Consider the following 20,296-nt stretch of genomic DNA (forward strand, 5'->3'; position numbering starts at 1 on the left):
AATTTAGAGGTATCGGATTTTAAATTGAAATAAATCAGCCAAAATCAAACTGATTGAGCAATCTTTATTTTTTTTTTTCTGTTTTTGTGTAGACACTTATTTTTTAAAGACAATCCCTTTCAAATGTTGGCCGCAGCTGCGCCGTAATTCGGTCATCCGTAAGTGCAAATTTTGAATGACTCGTTGGAAGACTTCGGTCGGGATCTCGTGAATAACTTTAGAACTGTTGGCTTCCAATACCTCAATCGAAGATGGTTTATCCACAAAGCATTTATCTTTAACATACCCCCACAAATCAAAGTCTAAAGGTGTGATATCACGTGATCTTGGTGGCCAGTCAACTGGTCCGAGACGAGAGATGAATTTAAAGTAAATCCGTTGTGTCACGGACTGTAGGGCAAATAGCGCCGCCCGCCGTCTTGTTGGAACAAAATGTTGTGGAGATCACGGGTTTCAATTTCCGGCATCAAAATATCATTTGTAATGGTGCGATAGCATTCGCCATGCACTCTTGCATTGGAGCCAGCCTCGCCTTTGAAGAATTATGATTCCGATGATTCCTCCAGCGCATAGGCCGCACCAAACGGTTGTTTTCAATGGATGTAATGGCTGTTTTTGAATAGCTTCGGATTGTTGTTGTTGTTGTTGAGGTGGTTGAACATTTCTGAACTGAAAAAGCTCCTAATTAGTGACCAGCACCGTTTTACTACCACTATCTCGTGTGATGATGATTTTTTTTTTTTTGTTTCCAAGTCAGATCCATTTAGTGAGGTCCAAGTATAGCAGCAAATCGGGTTGTACTATTGTACGATTTAGTCTTAAGTCTTTCCATGATAAAATGTCATGAAAAATTTAAAAAAAATTATGAATTTAGTTTGACAGTAGACACGCGTGATTTGTCAAAAAATCCTATTGGCAAAAGTATCTCCATCTGATCCCCCTTTAGTACGCTCCACTTGCTTCAAAACAGATGCCAGCGGGCAGCAGCCAGCCCCTAATGGTGAACAGATGCTACTGATTCTAGCGAGCCCTTTGTCCGAATAAGTCGGTGTGGTCTTCTTACTTTGTTTCGCCCGCCAACAGGAATTTGTTTGCTACCCAAAGGTTTCATGACCGAAGTGGACAGTTTTGAGCTGCTTGATTAGTATGCAAAAGGTTTTTCTGCCCAGTGAATGGCAATCAGTCAAAAATTGGCTCCACTTGCATGCGCTTCGAGAGACGAAACCAACCATCTTCTGTTGCATGAGGTACTATTAGATATAATGCCATATTTACATATACAAATATTATATTATAGTAGTAGCAGCCGATTAGCTGAAAATAGTTTCAATTTGTGTCTCTTGTAATTGATTTATTTTATTCTATTTCATTTTAGTTCATTTTCGCTTTTTGCAAACATATCTTTTGTACATAAATGTTTGCATAAATTTCCAATATTTTTCAGCTAATTGCCTTGCACAGAGCTATGCGCAGTAGAAGTTCGTTCTTATCGTTCTAACCAAGACGCAGCAGCACTTTTTCTTTTCAATAAACTTAAGCATTTTTCAAAGTTTTAAAACACCCACACCACGTCACCCCCACCTCCCCACCTATATACATATATCTGAGCATCGCGATTGGCTTGAAATAAATATGCATAGCTTGGCGAATAATTAAAATCGCCATAGCCACTTGAACTCATTCCTTCCGCTCTGCGTCTATCGTAGTCATTTTATTCGCCGCGAGCATTTTTTAACTTACCGCCACCCGTTGCCCGACGATTGCCACTTTGGCGCGCTTTATTGCGTTTATAGTTCGGTAGTAATCCGTGCTAAGATAAGCGCCGCACTTTATAGCCGACAATTAAACACTTCACTTTAATCTGTTTGCGATAATTATGGGAACAAGTACTCTTGCATCTAAGTATTTATCTACGCGCAATTAGCACCTCTTTTTGTGTCATCCTTTGGATATTATGTACCTTCGGAGAAGTATTCGTGTGTATGTGTGTGTGTATATATTTGAATTGTGTCTGGGAATTGCATGAGATCGCTTAAATGGGAAAAATGCACATGCTTATATACATACATATGTTCGTGTGTGTGAATGTACATATGTATATACTTATACTCGTATGACACATAATTACCTCTTTAGTGCAGCTCCCAATTGTACAAAACTATTTTTTTTTTTTTTTAATTAAGATCTGCATCAAAAACGAGTCCTCTCTAGTGGAAAATAGTAAAGGGTTTTTTTGAATAGCCCGCTATTTCGGTAGATGTCACTTTTGAAGCTGTCGTTTTTTAATACAGGGTGGCTGATGAATTTTGCTACATTAAGAAACTCAAATAACTTTTTTTTTAGTGTATGGAATTCATTTATTTTTTTTTCAAGTTGAAGGTCATTAAATTTTATTAAATGTAGCTTAACTAGTTTTAAAAATATATTAATTGAATTTAAATGCCCCCCATGCACGTTGACACAAGTGCGGCATCTTAGTAAAAAGTTGTTCATTGCTGCTTTGAGAGTTGCGACAGGAATAGCCGCAATTGTTGCCCGAATGGATTGTTTTAGTTCATCCAAATTTATTGGCTTTGTTTTATAAACTTCTTGTTTACATAAACCCCACAAGAAAAAGTCAGGTGCAGTAAGGTCAGGCGACCTGGGAGGCCAACGAAATTCGGAGTTTCTTGAAATCTGTTTATTGGGAAATTTTCGTCGCAACTCTGTCATAACAGTCTGGGCTATGTGAGACGTTGCCCCATCTTGTTGAAACCACACAGAGTTGAAAGGAATTCTCTTTCGGCGTAGTTCTGGATAGAAAAATTCTTTCAGCATTTTCAAATAACGGTCTCCAGTAACCGTAACGGTGTGACCATTTTCTTCAAAAAAATAAGGCCCGACAATACAGCGTGAAGAAACCGCACACCACACTGTCACGCGAAGAGGATGCAATTCCGTCTCGTGGAGTATCTGTGGGCTAGAAGTACTCCATATTCGACAATTTTGTTTGTTCACATTGCCGTTTAAATCGAAATGGGCCTCATCAGACATGAAAAGGCAGTTTAACATGTTTTGGTCTTCTTCCACCATTTGCAGGATCTTCTGGCAAAATTCCAAGCGAATCGGCAAGTCTGCTGCATTCAGTTTGTTAACCATTTGAATTTTGTAGGGAAATAAGTCTAAATCTTTGTGCATTATTGTTTGCAAAGACTGTCGGCTGACACCAAGTTGAGCAGATAAGCTTCTTGTTGAAACCCTTGGATTGCTTTGTATAGCTGCAGCTACAGCAGCGATCGTTTCCTCCATCCGAACTGGTGGGTTTCGATGATAAGGCCTTCTTGCGACTGTTCCTTGCTCAGCAAAATTATTCACCAGTCTCATTATGGTCCATCTGCTCGGGGGATCGCCGCCAAACATCCGCCTGTACTCTCTCTGTACCAAAACTACGGACTCCAGAGCGTGATAGCGGCGGACTATCCAAATTCTTGTTTGCGTGTCCCAGTTATCCATTTAATTAAATTTTAAAGATCAATCTGCAAATTAAAACAAAAATGGAACAGATAACTTAAAAAGAAAAAAAGTTATTCAATTTTTTTTTGGTAGCGGCTTTCATCAGCCACCCTGTATTTGACAAGTAGAAACTACGCCATTAATAAAAATGGAACGATGCACGCTTAAACAACGCATTGAAATTATTAAAATTCTCTATAAAACTGGTGAAAATATGGCATGTACGGTTCGTAAAACTCGAACATTTTTGGGTCATCGTGAAGCACCTTGTCGGACCACAATACATAAATTGGTGAAAAAATTCACGCTGTTGGGACAAGTTAGTGATGTGAAGAATAAAGCCCGTGCACGTCGCTCAAGAACAGCTGAAAATATTGCTGTTTTAGCCGAAAGTGTTGACGCAAGCCCAAGTGTGTCCATTCCCCGTCATTCTTTGGAATTAGGCATTCCACAAACGTCATTACACCGCATTTTGCTTAAAGATTTGGGTCTTACGGCTTATAAAGTCCAGTTAACACAAGAACTCAAGCCGTCCGATCATCAACAACGTCGTGTCTTTGCTGATTGGGTCGTTGAAATGCATGAAAATGATGCGGAATTCAATCGAAAAATCATCTTGAGGGATGAGGCCCATTTCCACCTCGGTGGCTTCGTCAACAAGCAAAATTGTCGGATCTGGGGCTCAGAAAATCCAAGAGTTATTGTTGAAATGCCTCTCTATCCTCAACGTGTGGCTGTTTGGTGCGGTTTATAGTCCGGCGAAGTCATTCGACCTTACTTTTTCGAAAATGAAGTTGGAGCAACAGTTACGGTGAATGGATTGCGCTATCGAGAGATGATTAACGATTTTTTATGGCCGGAATTGGATGGTATTGATCTGGACAACGTTTATTTTCAACAAGACGGCGTTACGTCCCACACAAGCAACGAAAGATCAATGAATTATTTACCAAAATAACACCTCTTATTGGAAAACCCTTTATTTCTAATATACATTCAGTTAAAAGCACAAAAAGTGGTCTGAAATCGATCCAATTAATTAATGCTCTGTAACTCTTAAACTAAAAATTTTAGTGTAAATAGGTATTTTTATTTAGAATCAAGTGAGAAATAGTTCTTCCATACTTATTTTTGACGTCCGAGTGGGTTTTAATTGTGTTGTGTCCAAATTCCTTTGAGTGATTCTCATATATATTTGAGAGAACGATTCAAATGTTTATACATATAGAGTAGTAAATGTAGATATCAAATTCGTATAGACCGATATCACTTAACCTCTGTCTTGCTAAAGTTCTAGACAAAATAATCGCAAATCGGCTAACAAAACACAAGCTACTCAATAGCCGCCAAACTGGTCTTATGAGAGGAAAATCAACAGCAGATACCCAACTTTTCTTAGATTATTTAGCGTCAACTAGACTCTCCCTTAAAAAAGCCATCTAACCCTTATATCCCTCGATTTCGAAAAGGCCTATGACAGAATCGGCATTCACACTATTGTGGAGCAGCTGAAAACGTGGAAACTCGGCCCCAAAATTACGAAATATGTCATAAACTTTATGACCCACCGTAAATTTGCGGTACGCGTTAAAAACCAACTCTCCGATATCCGGTCCATGGTCAATGGAACCCCCCAGGGCTCACCCATATCGGTCATCATTTTCCTCATCGCCTGCAACAAACTAAGCTCCATCATATCTCGTCACAAAGAATTCGATTTCTGTGCATACGCGGACGACTTCTATATAATAATTAAAGAAAAAAAAGGAAAAAATCCAGTAACAGGCCTGAGAAGCATTTTCAGGGACGTACTAGACTGGTACAAGTATTCAGGAACAAGACTATCTCAAACAAAATGCAAATACGAACCCAATCCAGTATCAAACAACATTTTACGAAATTAAAGAGAAATACCACAATTACACCTTCATCTACACAGACGGATCTAAGACAATACTACATACAGCATAACCACACAAAACCAAGTTATAAAAATGTCAAACCTACCAAGCTATAGCTCAACATACTCTGCAGAAATTATAGCCATGTGTGAAGCTATAAACACAATAAAGAGCAAAACCAAAAACCAACCACCATTAGAAACATTATGATAGCGAAATACCCTAAAATCAAACTAATTTGGGTGCCGGGACACGCCAACATGACCGGAAATAAATTCGCTGACTACACCGCCAACATTAAAAAACATATAAAAAACATTTCGATAACAAACATCACCATACATGGAACTCAACCAATGAATGGTACGAACAGGTAAACCATACAAAACCCCACATAACGGGCTTTATAAAAAATAATAAAAATAGGGTGACCCGACTAGACGTCATAAAGTTCGGGCGTCTTTGTCCAGGGCATACAAAGACTATACACATAGTAGAAAAAGTCTGCGTTCACCTATGCAAATATTCTTTGCATTAGAAAAAGTTCAAAACAATAAATATTTCAGAAATTTTTTTTAATGAGTTGTATTTAGTTCACTTAAACGTAACTATCACACATATTTCGCTACCAATAACAAAATCACATAAAATTAAAAAGGCCATTCAAACTAAACGGAAAAAGTTTGCGTTCACTTCAATAATAATAAAATAAAAGGCTTAAGATCATATAAATGTTTTAAAATTAATAGCTAGTTGGAAATTCACGCCTTTTTATGACTTCTAGAAGGCGTCTTTTCATTGATCCAACTAGTTTGGCTGTTATTTCTGGACTTATGGCTTCCCATTCCTCTTTAAGCGCGTTCTTAAGCATTTCCTTGCTAGTTATTGTACGCTCTCGTTTTTTTTTTTTCTAGAACGTCCCATAAGTGCTCAATGGGGTTAAGGTCAGTTGATTGTGGGGGTGTGCGAAGTGGTTTTGGAACATTATACAACAACCACAACCTAACAATCTCTGCTGTGTGTTTCGGGTCGTTGTCCTGTTGGAAAACAAATCTTTCACCGAGTCCCAGTTAGATTGCACTTTCTCTCAAATTCGTTTTTAAAATATCGAGATAATCATGTCTATTCATTATCGACTCAATAAACTGTATATGGACGGGGCAAGGTAAGAAAACCATAGGACCTTGCGACGTCTACTACAGCTGCCATGTAAAGGAGCGCAAATTCGGTGTCGGATTTGTTGTGGGAGAGAGACTTCGTCGCCAAGTACTGTCGTTCACTCCGGTGGACGAGCGTCTCGCAACAATCCGCATCAAAGCCCGTTTTTTCAACATATCGCTAATTTGCGCCCACGCCCCGACGGAAGAGAAGGACGATGCGACCAAAGATTCCTTCTATGAGCGCCTGGAACGTTCCTATGAGCGCTGCCCCCGCCACGACATAAAAGTCGTGCTTGGCGACTTCAACGCCAGGGTGGGCAAGGAGGGAATTTTTGGTCCCACAGTCGGAAAATTCAGCCTGCACAACGAAACATCCGGTAACGGACAGAGGCTGATCGACTTCGCCGGGGCCCGAAACATGGTAGTCTGCAGCACCAGATTCCAGCATAAAAAGATACACCAAGCTACCTGGCTGTCTCCTGATCGAAAAACGCGAAACCAGATCGATCATGTTGTGATAGATGGAAGACACGCTTCTAGTGTATTAGATGTACGCACGATCCGAGGACCCAACATCGACTCGGATCATTACCTTGTTGCAGCCAAGCTGCGCACCCGCCTCTGTGCAGCAAAAAACGTACATCTACCTACGCAAAGAATGTTCGACATTGAAAAGCTGCAATCACAACAGACAGCCAGAAGATTCGCCACTCGACTCTCACTCCTGCTCTCCGAAAGCACTGCCCAACAAATCGGCATGCGCGAGCAATGGAGCCACATTTCTCGTTCCCTACGTACCGCCGCCGAAGAAGAAATCGGATTCCGGCGAGCCCGAAAACATAGTTGGTACGACGAGGAATGTCATGCTGCCGCAGAAAGAAAAGATGCCGCTTATAGAGCCACGCTGCGATCGGGCGCAACGCGAGCCATGTGGGATCGCTACAGAGAGCTGAAAAAGGAAGAGAGACGTATTATCCGAAAGAAGAAACGAGAGGCCGAAATACGTGAGTGCGAAGAGCTTGAGATGCTGGCCAACAGGAACAACGCCCGAAAATTCTACCAGAAAGTTCGGCGGCTTACAGAAGGTTTCAAGACCGGGGCGTTTTCCTGTAAGAACAAAGACGGCGATCTGGTGACTGACGTACAGAGCAATCTTAAATTATGGAGGGAACACTTCTCGAACCTGTTAAACGGTGACAGCTGCGCATGTCACAGAGAAAGTGAAGATCCCGATACCCCAATCGTTGACGACGGAATTGTCGTTCCGCTACCCGATCATGACGAGGTGAGAATAGCGATAACGCGGCTAAAGAACAACAAAGCCGCGGGCGCCGACGGACTGCCGGCTGAGCTATTCAAACATGGCGGTGAGGAGCTGGTAAGGTGCATGCATCAGCTCCTATGCATAATATGGTCGGATGAAAGCATGCCTGCCATTGGAATTTAAGTGTGCTCTGCCCAATCCATAAGAAGGGTGATCCTGCAATTTGTGCCAATTACCGCGGGATAAGTCTTCTAAATATCGCCTATAAGGTTCTAGCGAGCGTATTGTGTGAAAGGCTGAAGCCCACCGTCAACCAACTGATTGGACCTTATCAGTGTGGCTTCAGACCTGGAAAGTCCACCATCGACCAAATATTCTCAATACGCCAAATCTTGGAAAAGACCCATGAAAGGAGAATCGACACACATCATCTTTTCGTCGACTTCAAAGCTGCATTCGACAGTACGGAAAGAAGTTACCTGTATGCCGCGATGTCTGAATTTGGTATCCCCGCAAAACTAATACGGCTATGTAAGATGACGTTGCTCAACACCAGCAGCGCCGTCAGAATTGGGAAGGACCTCTCCGAGCCGTTTGATACCAAACGAGGTTTCAGACAGGGTGACTCGCTGTCGTGTGACTTCTTTAACCTGATGTTGGAGAGCATCGTACGAGCCGCAGAACTTAATCGCTCAGGCACAATATTTTATAAGAGCGTACAATTGTTGGCGTATGCCGATGATATTGACATCATTGGCCTTAACAACCGCGCTGTTAGTTCTGCCTTCTCCAAACTGGATAAAGAGGCAAAGCGAATGGGTCTGGTGGTGAACGAGGACAAAACGAAGTACCTCCTGTCTTCAAACAAACAGTCCGCGCACTCGCGTATCGGAACCCACGTCACTGTAGACAGTTATAATTTCGAGGTTGTAAAGGACTTCGTCTATTTAGGAACCAGCATTAACACCGATAACAATGTCAGCCTTGAAATCCAACGTAGAATCTCTCTTGCCAACAAGTGCTACTTTGGACTAAGTAGGCAACTGAGTAGTAAAGTCCTCTCTCGACGAACAAAACTAACACTCTACAAGGCTCTCATCATGCCCGTCCTAACGTATGGCGCAGAAGCTTGGACGATGACAACATCCGATGAAGCGACGCTTGGAGTGTTCGAGAGAAAGATTCTGCGTAAGATTTTTGGACCTTTGCACGTTGGCAACGGCGAATATCGCAGACGATGGAACGATGAGCTGTATGAGCTTTACGACGACATAGACATAGCGCAGCGAATAAAGATCCAGCGGCTACGTTGGCTGGGTCATGTCGTCCGAATGGATACAAACGCTCCGGCTTTGAAAGTATTCGATGCGATACCAGCTGGTGGTAGCAGAGGAAGAGGGCGGCCTCCTCTGCGTTGGAAAGATCAGGTGGAGAAGGACTTGGCTTCACTTGGTGTGTCCAACTGGCGCCGGTTAGCACGAGAAAGAAACGACTGGCGTGCTTTGTTAAACTCGGCCAAAATCGCGTAAGCGGTTCTAGCGCCAATTAAGAAGAAGAAGAAGAACGAGGCTTAGACTCCAAACAATTCGTTTGCTTGAAGTTGTTTATCACTCTTTGGACCGAGGAGTATTGCCTCCCAACAATTTTCGCGATTTCCCGATAGCTCTTACTATTTTGCCACAAACTTGCAATGATTTTCCTTTCACCAATATCTACATATTTCTTTTCGCCTTTGGTCCATAGTAACAAAAAATGTATTTCTAATATCAATTTTTCCCTCTTTAGATTTGTTCTTAACCGCGTCACCTATGTACATGAATGATTTCAAATTAAATTTAACGTAATTGCCATGCAAATAATCGTCACTATTCGAAATGAACGCACACTTTTTCTGCTCAGCCTATTTAAGTAACTGTACTACAATCCCGTTATCTGAACACGGCGCAGCTCAAACTCCAAAAAATTTTGTTCATACCCTCTACGAATAATTTTCTTTGAAATAAGTGAAAAGAAATAACTGAGAGTTTTAAGATAAAAACGTTAAATTATTTTAATACTTTATAACAGTGGGTGAACGCAGACTTTTTCTGTCATGTGTACATGGACATTTAATGGCCAACACCAACCCAACTACGTGCTCGTGCAACCCAGACCCCATACCCCATATCCTCCTTAATTGCCCACTATACACTGCCCGCAGAAGGCAAATCTTCAGCAACTAAAATCCAATGACGCATCTATCTTCCCCAACCTCCGATTCAATATCTTTAATAACCAAATTTCTTAAAATAACCAACTTGTACCATAGAATTTAAGACACATTACAAAGACACAATACTCCATATACACAGTTTAACCGTAAGGGCTCGACGCTATCGCTTTATGTTACAATTAGCTTATAAGATTTACTCTTTAAGTCAATTTTTTTTTTTAATAAATAAAATAAATAAATGTAGATATATTTAAAAAAAAACACCAGTCTAACGGTTAGACGCGATAGAAGTGAAACCTTCCGTAAAACAAACTGAGAGAGAACGAGACGAAAGCAGCATTAGGAGCGGGATAATTATAGGTTCATTATAATATTGCTATAAAGTTCATATTTTATTTTCTTCATTTTATTATTATTCATCCTCAATGTTTTCAATTTCAACAAATGATACGAGTGGCTTATGATAGCTAAAATATGATACAAATGCTTTGGTTTCGATGTTGTCAACATATCTTTGAAATACCGCGTCAATTGTTGTTTTTGATCGTGTTGTCGATTCAGTGCGATTGTTACACATTTTTAAATTGAATGTTGTATTGAGAAAGTCAATTGAAGGAATCGCTGTGTCTAATGCAAAATTTACGTTAAAATCGCCACTTAAAATCATTGGAACTTTATTGTAATCTTTTCTAAGTATCCGCGATACTTCTGGTGTATACTTTATTAAATTTTCGTGAATGAATTCCGTGATGCTATTTATTGATTTTTTTTCTGTCGATATTCACGACACTTTTCTGCATTATTTTTCGGCATAATTGCGGTAAATATTTAAAAATGAAAATATTTACGAATATAAAAATACACACGCGGTTGCTAAACTCTAACACAATTACATTTTTTTGAATGTTACAAACACATATGCACGCAGGTTTTGCTGGAGCGTGACCGAAACTCTAACACAATTACACATATGCACTCGTATTTGTTTGAAAATCGACTTTTTTTTTTGGTTCTCCGTCACCTTTGGAAAATGTGTAAACAGTAAGCAAACTTTATTCAAATATTTTCCCTCATTTTTGCGTCAGTAAAATTAAACAAACGCCGTAGCCGAATGGGTTGGTGCGTGACTACTATTCAGAATTCACAGAGAGAACGTCAGTTCGAATCTCGGTGAAAACACCAAAATTAAGGAAAACTATTTTTCTAATAGCGCTCACCCCTCAGCAGGCAATGGCAAAACACCGAGTGTATTTCTGCCATGAGAAAAAGCTCCTCATAAACATATCATAAAATAAAATAAAATAACTGTATAAAAAAAATTTTTTTCTTGTGATTCGAACCAAGGATTTTGGATCGGAAGCTCACATTGCTAGCCGCTCGGCTATCGCGCCATGCTGTCGGCGCTGGCCTAAAAGTTATTTAGTTCGTCGCTACGTGTATATGTAATATTCGTAGCCAAGAGTGTCGCTTTTTTCGTTTCACTTTTTCTCAAATCCCTCCCAACGATTCTAAAGAAGTTTTCACTTCAATTTGTAATAAAATAACACAGTGCGACATTTTTCAGGTCATCGGCTCGGGCCCAAACCAAACCAATTGCAAATGAAAGTACTCATGTAGAATAGTAAAACCCCAACTGGGTCATAATTTTTTTTTTGTACAGTGTATAAAGTTTCGCAATATTGATCAAATGCCATATTAAATAATATGGTAAATCCAGCAAAAATATTGATTTTTCTTAAATTTCGTCTTAGAAGACTTATCGTAAAATTCTGTGATAAATTTTTTTAGAATATTTTAACCCGCTGAATCCTTATACTTATTACTATCGTTTAAGTACTATTTAACCCATTTTTTCAAAAATTGTTCAAAAGTCCTCTTAAACTGGGTATTAAAGGGTTGAAAATGAAATTTGATGGCTTGGCCTTTTCAGGAGATTTGGTGGCTCCTAAAACACTCAGGCTAAAAAGCCCATTGAATTTAAAGCTCTGGAAAGGGGGTAGATATTCAAGGAGGGTAGATAGTCAAGGAGGGAAGGAGAAAAGTATCAGAGAAAGAGAGAGGAAAGAATAGAGACAGAGATAGAGATAGTTAGTCCTGTGAGGATTTTGCAGATTCTTAGGCAAATCCTCCAGTTTTAGAGAACGAATATTACTCATTCTCATGACATCGGAACCCAAAACTCATAGCCGTGCTCTAGCATAGGCAGGACACTGACAGAGAAAGTGCTCAGTACTATCCGCCTCCTCCAAACACGACAGACACACTGAGTACTCAATGATTCCAATGGTGGTAATATGCTTACCCCATGGGTTCTGTCCTGTAATGATACCGACCATCAACCGAACGTCTTTCCTTCCAAGTTTTAGTAGAAAGTTTCACAGTTTTCTGTTCGGACTTGTCACAAAACACTTTGCAGTTCTGCAGCCTGCTAGACCGGACCATCGTTCTTTATGCAGATTGCCTGCTTAATCGCTGATGCAATTCATGATTCCTGCGGAGCTGATTCCGATTATTGGCTCTGGCCCCTGTGGGGGCACCGCTGATCCACGGTTGGCCAATTCGTCGGCAATTTCGTTTCCTTGAACACCGGAGTGTCCCGGAACCCATATAAGTACAAGCCTGTTTTGTCTTGCGACAGAATTAAGCTTCTTCTTGCATTCTTGAACAATCTTTGAGGTTTGGTTCGCGTTCTCCAAGGCCTTCAGTGCAGCCTGACTGTCACTGAAAACTCGAATCTGTTTCCCGCTCCATCTCCTCTCGATTATCCATTCGGCTACTTTCAGGATGGCAAAAACTTCCATTTGGAAAACTGTTGCCATTTCCCCCATAGCGTACTGATACTTATTACTATCGTTTAAGTACCATCCGGCTCCAGACCCTATTTCATTCTTGGACCCATCGGTAAAGAAAATATCCGTCAAACCTCCCTGAATGCATTCTGCTCACGCAATGGAAATCTGATCAAATTTCCTTCCAAATGAAACTGTGGGTATCAGGTCGTCTTTAGGTGCCAAAAACAGTGCATACTGCTCAGATAGCAAATTAAAGATTTATCTGTGTCTCGAAGTTCCGTCTTCGGCCAGAAACAATATTTATGGAGTCTACACATTGCTTTTATTACTTCCTGTTGTATTAAAGGGTTAATATATTCTACAAAAAGATTCCCTGAAAAATTTCACTAAGGGTTGTCAAAGACATTGAGCACCTATGGGTTAAACGTACTTGAAAAAAATGTAACAAAAAAATCCATATAAATATTGCATGCATTCATTTTAACTATACCAAGCTTCCATACTTGTGACTACCTATGTGTGGCCTCCTCTGCGTTGTAAAGATCAGGTGGAGAAGGACTTGGCTTCACTTGGTGTGTCCAATTGGCGCCGGTTAGCACGAGAAAGAAACGTCTGGCGCGCTTTGTTAAACTCGGCCAAAATCGCGTAAGCGGTTATTGCGCCAATTAAGAAGAAGAAGATCCTCCGATGTTCTACATTAGTCTGCTCAACATTTCCGTGATCTTCGCTGCTTTAGAGGCCGCGTGCCGAATCTGGGACCAGAAAGTAAGCCTACAATCGAGTTGAATGACTAGGTATTTCACCGGTTTTTTTTTTCTTACTAGGGATATGTCGTCTAGTTGCATGCTGACCACGAGCTGCTGTGGCTTTCGGTCTTATGTTTTGTGAGCTCCACGCCCTGGTTCTCAGGCCGAAATTGGGTCCCTAACATGACTTGGTTCAACTTCCTCCTGCCATCCTCGGTATCTCATATAACGTTCGGCTGTAAAGAAGAGTCTGAGTTGTACAGATTTATGTACATTTTTACATAATGTGGAATAAAAATGTTAACAACACTACTTTTTATAAGCAAAAAAATGGTATTCGAAAGGAAATGCGAACTCTAAAATAAAGGAGGAAAATAAAAACTCGAATTTATATGAATGCGCAGCAAGGCGAAGGTGCAAAGGCACAAAATTAAGCATTTAAACAAACCTAAGGCCGCTACTCCATTACATTGGCATACAGGTATGTTACAAATCTGAAAGTAATTTTGCCGAACACATCACTTAAGATTTGCTGTGAGAGCAAACAATGCAAATCATCGTTACAGTCCAACGTTAAACCATATTCTAGTTAAAACTAAATTCTAATTTATATTTATACTTAAATTTTAAATTTTAAATTTTAAATTCTAATTTAAATTTAGTTTTTAAAATTGTGTCAATCAGAAATGCGTTAAAACTATTTTCTGGCTAAAAGAGAGAGTACAGAGCTACCCATATGAAACGAAAAAGTTTATTCCACAATATAAAGAAATATGAGTTATTTAATTATGTACTTCACCCTGTGTCAGCACACGATGTACAAAATATAAAGGTGGCGCCCATCTGATACTGCTAATCCGCTCTCAGTGAATTTGGCAGAATCGATGTATGTCTGACGTCAAACTTGTGCAATTTATTCGCGTATTGCTTTTGTAATTTTTTTCTTCTTCTTGTATTCTAATTTGCATTTTCGCTTTTCTACAGCTGTCCTTGCATGTTGTCGTTTTTCAGCCGTTTCTACTGCATTCAAAACGGCAAAATCACAGAATATTCTCTGATTAAGAATCATATTATTAATTGTGGTCCAAGGGTCAGCGATCATGACCTTGATAGAAATGCATGAAGTTATGTGGAATAAATTAGAAAAGAGTTAAATTTCATTTTGAATGAGACCTTTTGCAAAAAAAGTTGTAGGATTAAACTATTAGACATAAGTTATTGCGACAAATTGGTAACATTTGAATTGATTGGCTCATGAAAAACGCCGATTTTAAGTTGAAATCTCGTTTACTTGAAAATGTTTATGAGATACAGGTCCTTCATCTTCTATAAGACTTTCATGTTTTATCTTCCAAAACGGAAATATTGTGTAGAATAATATACATCCAGATACAATATAATCATTTTAACGAATGAGTCCACGTCTGTAGCAATGTAACACATTGTTCATATTTCCTCTTCTTCGTATTAGTCCCGACTTACACAGAGAAACATTTGAAAGAGAACCATTTTGCTCGTGATAGGAGGACGGACGGAGAAGAGAGAGGGGTTTTTGTTTCCGATACTGACGACACGTTTTGTGCTACTAAATCGCATTGTGAAACTTATAGAAGTGAACGTCGAAAACAGCGAATGTTGTTAAAAACAATTTTGCCCGTTTGGATGCGAATGATATATCAAAAGATAATTTCCAGTGTCGTCCATACAGAGGTCTCTGTGTGTAAATCGGGACTTACCAAAGCAAAAGTTTTGTATCAGTGCTGACAACACCAGAAAAATAGGCCAGTAGGAATTGATTGTGACAATGAGCTGGATTTCACAATTTAATTGAATAAGATCGTGTCAATTACTTTAAATGTTTCAAAACTTTATATAGCAACGTAACAACTTAGAATCTTATTTAAACGTTCTCATGTCAAATTAAAATTCAGCTTTTGTGATAAAATGCACTTTAAGCTGACTGTGGCAGAGTTAACCCCACCTTTTTTAAAACCTTTGTTTGTGAAAAAAATTTTTTTTTATTTTGTTCTTCATTTTTACTCATTTCGAAGGAGGTTGAAGAAAAAAAAGTTGACTATAATAAAATTTATCGTAAACTATGAAATGCTATTTATTTATGGATTAGGTGGAAGGCAGGCAAATAATGTAGAAGCTAGAAAAAAAGAGATCGCGCTGGGATCATTGCCACAATTCAATACCGCCCACCTCATTTTAATAAGTTTTTATAGCAAAAGGCATAGAAATTAGAAACTATTACGCAAAATGTTCAATTGAAATTCATATACACATACATATATATACATACATAAATATAAAAATAAAATTCTTAAATTATATCATCATTCTGTGAAATTCACTGAGAGCGGGTTAGCGATTTACAAAGCGCGTGACATTCTGTATTCTCTTATCCGTGATTGATATATATGTACATAATCCATGATACTTCTACTTTTTTGGCACATGAATCACGCTGTAAGCAAACGCAAACGATTTCGTATAGCCGCCTTCTTTCAATTCGCTCGTTTAATGTTACTAATCAACTGTGTTCGGGAATTTCAAATGGAAGCTTCATCTTATGACGCGCCATATTGCAATTATGAAACAACGCCGTTTGCTTAGTTCGTATCATTCTTACACAATGATTTGCACGCAACGATTTATGATAACTAAATTATGATTATGATAACTAAAATCTTGAATTCACGCCTTTTTAATAATATTTGTGTTTTATTGAGCAAAAAAAAAAAAAAAATTACAAAAGAAATTGAATGTCTGTGTGTGGTGAAGTCAGTCTCATTACCACGTGTTATATAACAAAGCGAATTCATATAAGGTGAAGTTACTACAGCAGCCGATCTGTTTGCGATTTAAGGTAAAGTGAGGTTTTTGGTTGTTGCTTTATTTGATTGCATTCGGATTGAAATTTTGACATTTAAACCACCCAATTACAAAACCAAGTTATATGTAAATTTTGTTTTTCTACTAATACTATCACCTATTCTATGCTTTTCAGCCAGAATTCCACGCGGTTCACGCAATACCGTTTTCAGCGTTTTATTCAGCATTAAATTTTGTATGCATTTCAGCTAAAACTCTGTACCACGCGGTCACCAAATTACCGCTTTCAGCATTTTATTCTTCCATTAAATTTGTTCGCTGAATAAAACGCTGAAAACGGAAATGGGTGGTTTAGAAGCCTAGCTTTAATTTCACTTCATGAGCACCCGGTGGTTTTAATTTTCACAACCTTTATGTATCGAATGGCCATGTGCTAAGTGCAAAATGCATTTGTAGAAAATACAAAAGGTGAAGCCTTTTAAAAACAGCTACTTTACACTTCTCGCATATGGCAATTTATACAAAATAAAGAGAAATTGAGAAATAAATAAGGAATTGAATTAGGCATGAATTAAAATTATTACCCATCTTAATTCGTTCGTTTATATTTTTTATTGTTACTATCTGCACTGAGTTGTCAATCGAAACTTATTTAATACTTCTTGGTTATGCATTTGCATAGAACTGCTACTATATACTGTTAGGATTCAAATACGCGGCCCATGATTGTTTTGATTCTTTATTCCAAAAATATAGTTTTCGAGTATTGTAACTCCATGAAAGTATTAAAATAACATGGGCAGGTAAAAATATTCTTTATTTCAAGGAATGCACAATTTGATATGCATAAGACCCTAAATTCAACCCTTAACCTTTACGCTTGATGTTTTTAGTTTTAGAAATCTCCTGGCAGCTGCCGCTGTAACCCAACTATTAAATTCTAGTTACAATTTTAATTCAATAAATAGAAATGTATTTAAATACGAAATGTTTAAACTTCAAATATAACAAACCTTTGCCAGTCCTCCGTATGATTCTAAAAACCACGTGGTTACTAAATGGAAGCGAATAGTAACGACGCTACAACTGTGCAATATTGTACAAAAAAAAGCCATACGAAATCTGTTAGCTTCGACTTCCCACTGCAAGTCGAGTACTTTATTGAATATTTGTTTGAATGTACAGGTTTAGCCTTTTTCTTGGTAAGAGGGATGATTTGTCATCAATACTGGAAATAAAAGACAAACTACATCCCTCTTTGTAGATGTCAACTGTAAAAGTATAGTCGCTTCAGATTGCAGATTATGGAAGTTTGTTTGTCAACCTCACAAAAAAATTGAACACACTTTCATAAAATCATACACATAAAATTCTATGGGTGTACACTTTTTCTGATTTCTTTTTTTTTGTTACTGATAATGTTGAATAGTTTAAGGTTATATTAAGATCTAAGTTAAGCCGCAACCTCTGATGCTTCGGAACCATTTTGGGTGTCTTCTTTAACTGGTTCGTCTAGCTTGGCTTTTTTCTCAGGTGTTGCTGCAGTGGATTCTTCTGGTTTTGATTCGTCTTCAGCTACTTTTCTCTTTACAGCCTCTGCGGGTGCTGAATCTGAAATGGATTGATTTCAATTAGTTCAGGAAAATTTTAAGTAGTATATAGTATACAAGTTTTACTTACCAGTTGCTTCGCTTTCCGCTTCGTCATCCTTGCCATTTTCTTCGGCAGGAGCGGCAGCTTCAGCCTCAGCAGATGCTTCTTTTGGCGTTTCAGTTGTAGATTCAGCGGCTACTTCGGCAGCGTCACCATTTTCTTTGGCGGATGCACTGTCAGCACTACCATTTTCGGCGGCTGGTGCTACCTCCTCTGCAACCTCTTTTTCCTTTTGTGCTTCTACTTCTTCAGCAGCGACTTTCTCGACAATTGGAGTTTCTCTAAAAGGAAATAATGAATAACAATTTATATAGAATAAAATCAATTATGAATTTAAACGATTAGCACACTTAATTTAGATGCTATGAACCATAGCATTTCTTCTCGTTAGTAGCGAAAATAGAAACGCTTGCAGTGACTTCATTTGAATTTCACATTTAAGCAAAACTCGTTATTTATTTAGCTGTAGCGAAGCGTTAAAAATAAAAATTTAAGTTGGCAACAAAAGAAAAAAAGACTGAATTATGTATCAATCAAGACCGTCCAGAAAAACGCCACTGTTATTGACACAATCACGTAGCTTGTGCGCAGCAAAATATATGAAAAACGAATACATACGAATACGGCAAATCAAACGAATGAAATGTAAGCGAAGCGTTGATAAATGATGTACGTGAATAGAACTAGTTTAGCGCAACAAAAACGGCCAAGGAATATGCAAAAGCAAAGTTAAAAAAAAAAAATGAAAAGACAAAGTTAGCCACAATAGCAAACGTTCAAATGTTGAGCTTATACATGGCATTGCGTGGTGGAAAAGGTTTTTGCTGTATGTATCACCTTTTCCGTTTACTTGAATTAAAAAGCCGACCGCTTTGAACATGTCGCGCCAAAAACGAATGCGATGTGTTATGGGTACGCGCTATTTACACGAAAGAGACAGAAAACGACGCCGAATGCCGCTATTTGTTATATACACAAAAATTTCCATATTTCTTTAGCACACTTTTAATTTAACACATTTCTTGAAATATAACTTCAACTGTACTATACATATATCTAAAAGTATGATTGCAAAATTAAATAAGAACTCACTTCTTTTCAACAACATCGGCCATTTTGTCAGTAGTTTTTTTTTCTCTACGAGCAGGAATGAATATAAGCTCAAATGAACTACGTTTTTTTACGTTTTATGAATTAAAACACAGGAGTTTAGCAAATGATTATGCTAATTAAATCTGCTATGCAAAAAAACTTCAAAATTTACCAACTTTTTTTATGAAAAGATGACTTTACTTGACGAACAAAATATTAGAAGACAAACACGTCCGAACCGTAGAAGCAACTAACGCCGAATGAGACGTTTCGCACTTTTCAGCGTTCTCAGGTAGATACACGAAACACACTGTTGTATTCGCAAATTAAGCATAACAAAAATGTTACAATAGAAAAACTGGCTGTTACTGGAAAAGATTTTTAATAACCTTGCTATTGGACTATTGTGTTTATTTTTGAAAACTTCAAGCCAGTAATAAATGATTTTAACAGCAGATTAATGCTGAAAAGGATATAAAAATCTGTAAATTGTTAACAGTTTTTTTTTTCAAATTCAAAGCATACCTGTATTGCGCGCAGGTGTTCATTTTTCGATTCGATGCTGATATACACACATCGAAATGGTCACACTGGAAGCATGACAGAAACGGAACATAGAAAATTCTGGGAAATTGTAAATGGCAGAGACCGGCGTAAAACGAGATTTGCATGTGGTAGAGGAGAGAGAATGAGAAAAAATATATGTTAGTTGGTGGAATTTTCGGCACAATAAAGTAAAAAGTAGCGTTATTTTAAGCGCCTCATGCACGATACAAACGCTGTATGCCATAAACGAAGAAACCGAATTTCAATTTTGTGTCTACCGAATCTGGAATATTTCGAGAAAATATTTATTTAATCGAATAATCAAGCGGATTTGTTTTATGTTTCTTCACTTCGCCTTTCGTAGACTCGTTTTGCTCATAGTTGGATAAGTTAAGCCTTTTCTAGTTGCTATTCACGCAATGTTTCATCAGTCAAGGATAAATAAGTAAAAAAAGTAACGATTTCCCGCACAATATGCCCAAGCTAATTACTCAATATATCTGCTTGCACATGCAAATGTCGCAATGGCAATAATATATACATAAATACATATCCCCTTCGTTTACATATGATGCTCAAGTTAAATGTGTAATAACTTTT

General features: G+C 38.4%; 1 protein-coding gene across 1 annotated transcript; it reads right to left on the minus strand.

Annotated features, from left to right (window-relative positions):
- Positions 1–17,526: 17,526 nt before the first annotated feature.
- LOC129248138 (cytochrome c1) lies at positions 17,527–19,423 on the minus strand. The gene is made up of 3 exons (XM_054887584.1): positions 19,151–19,423; positions 18,086–18,339; positions 17,527–18,016 (listed from the first exon to the last, which is right to left on the minus strand). The coding sequence occupies exons 1-3, from the start codon at positions 19,171–19,173 to the stop codon at positions 17,859–17,861; spliced, it is 435 nt and encodes a 144-aa protein (XP_054743559.1). The 5' UTR covers positions 19,174–19,423; the 3' UTR covers positions 17,527–17,858.
- Positions 19,424–20,296: the final 873 nt, after the last annotated feature.

The sequence above is a fragment of the Anastrepha obliqua genome, chromosome 5 (genome assembly GCF_027943255.1).
Source record: "Anastrepha obliqua isolate idAnaObli1 chromosome 5, idAnaObli1_1.0, whole genome shotgun sequence".
NCBI classification, from domain to species: Eukaryota; Metazoa; Arthropoda; class Insecta; order Diptera; family Tephritidae; genus Anastrepha; species Anastrepha obliqua.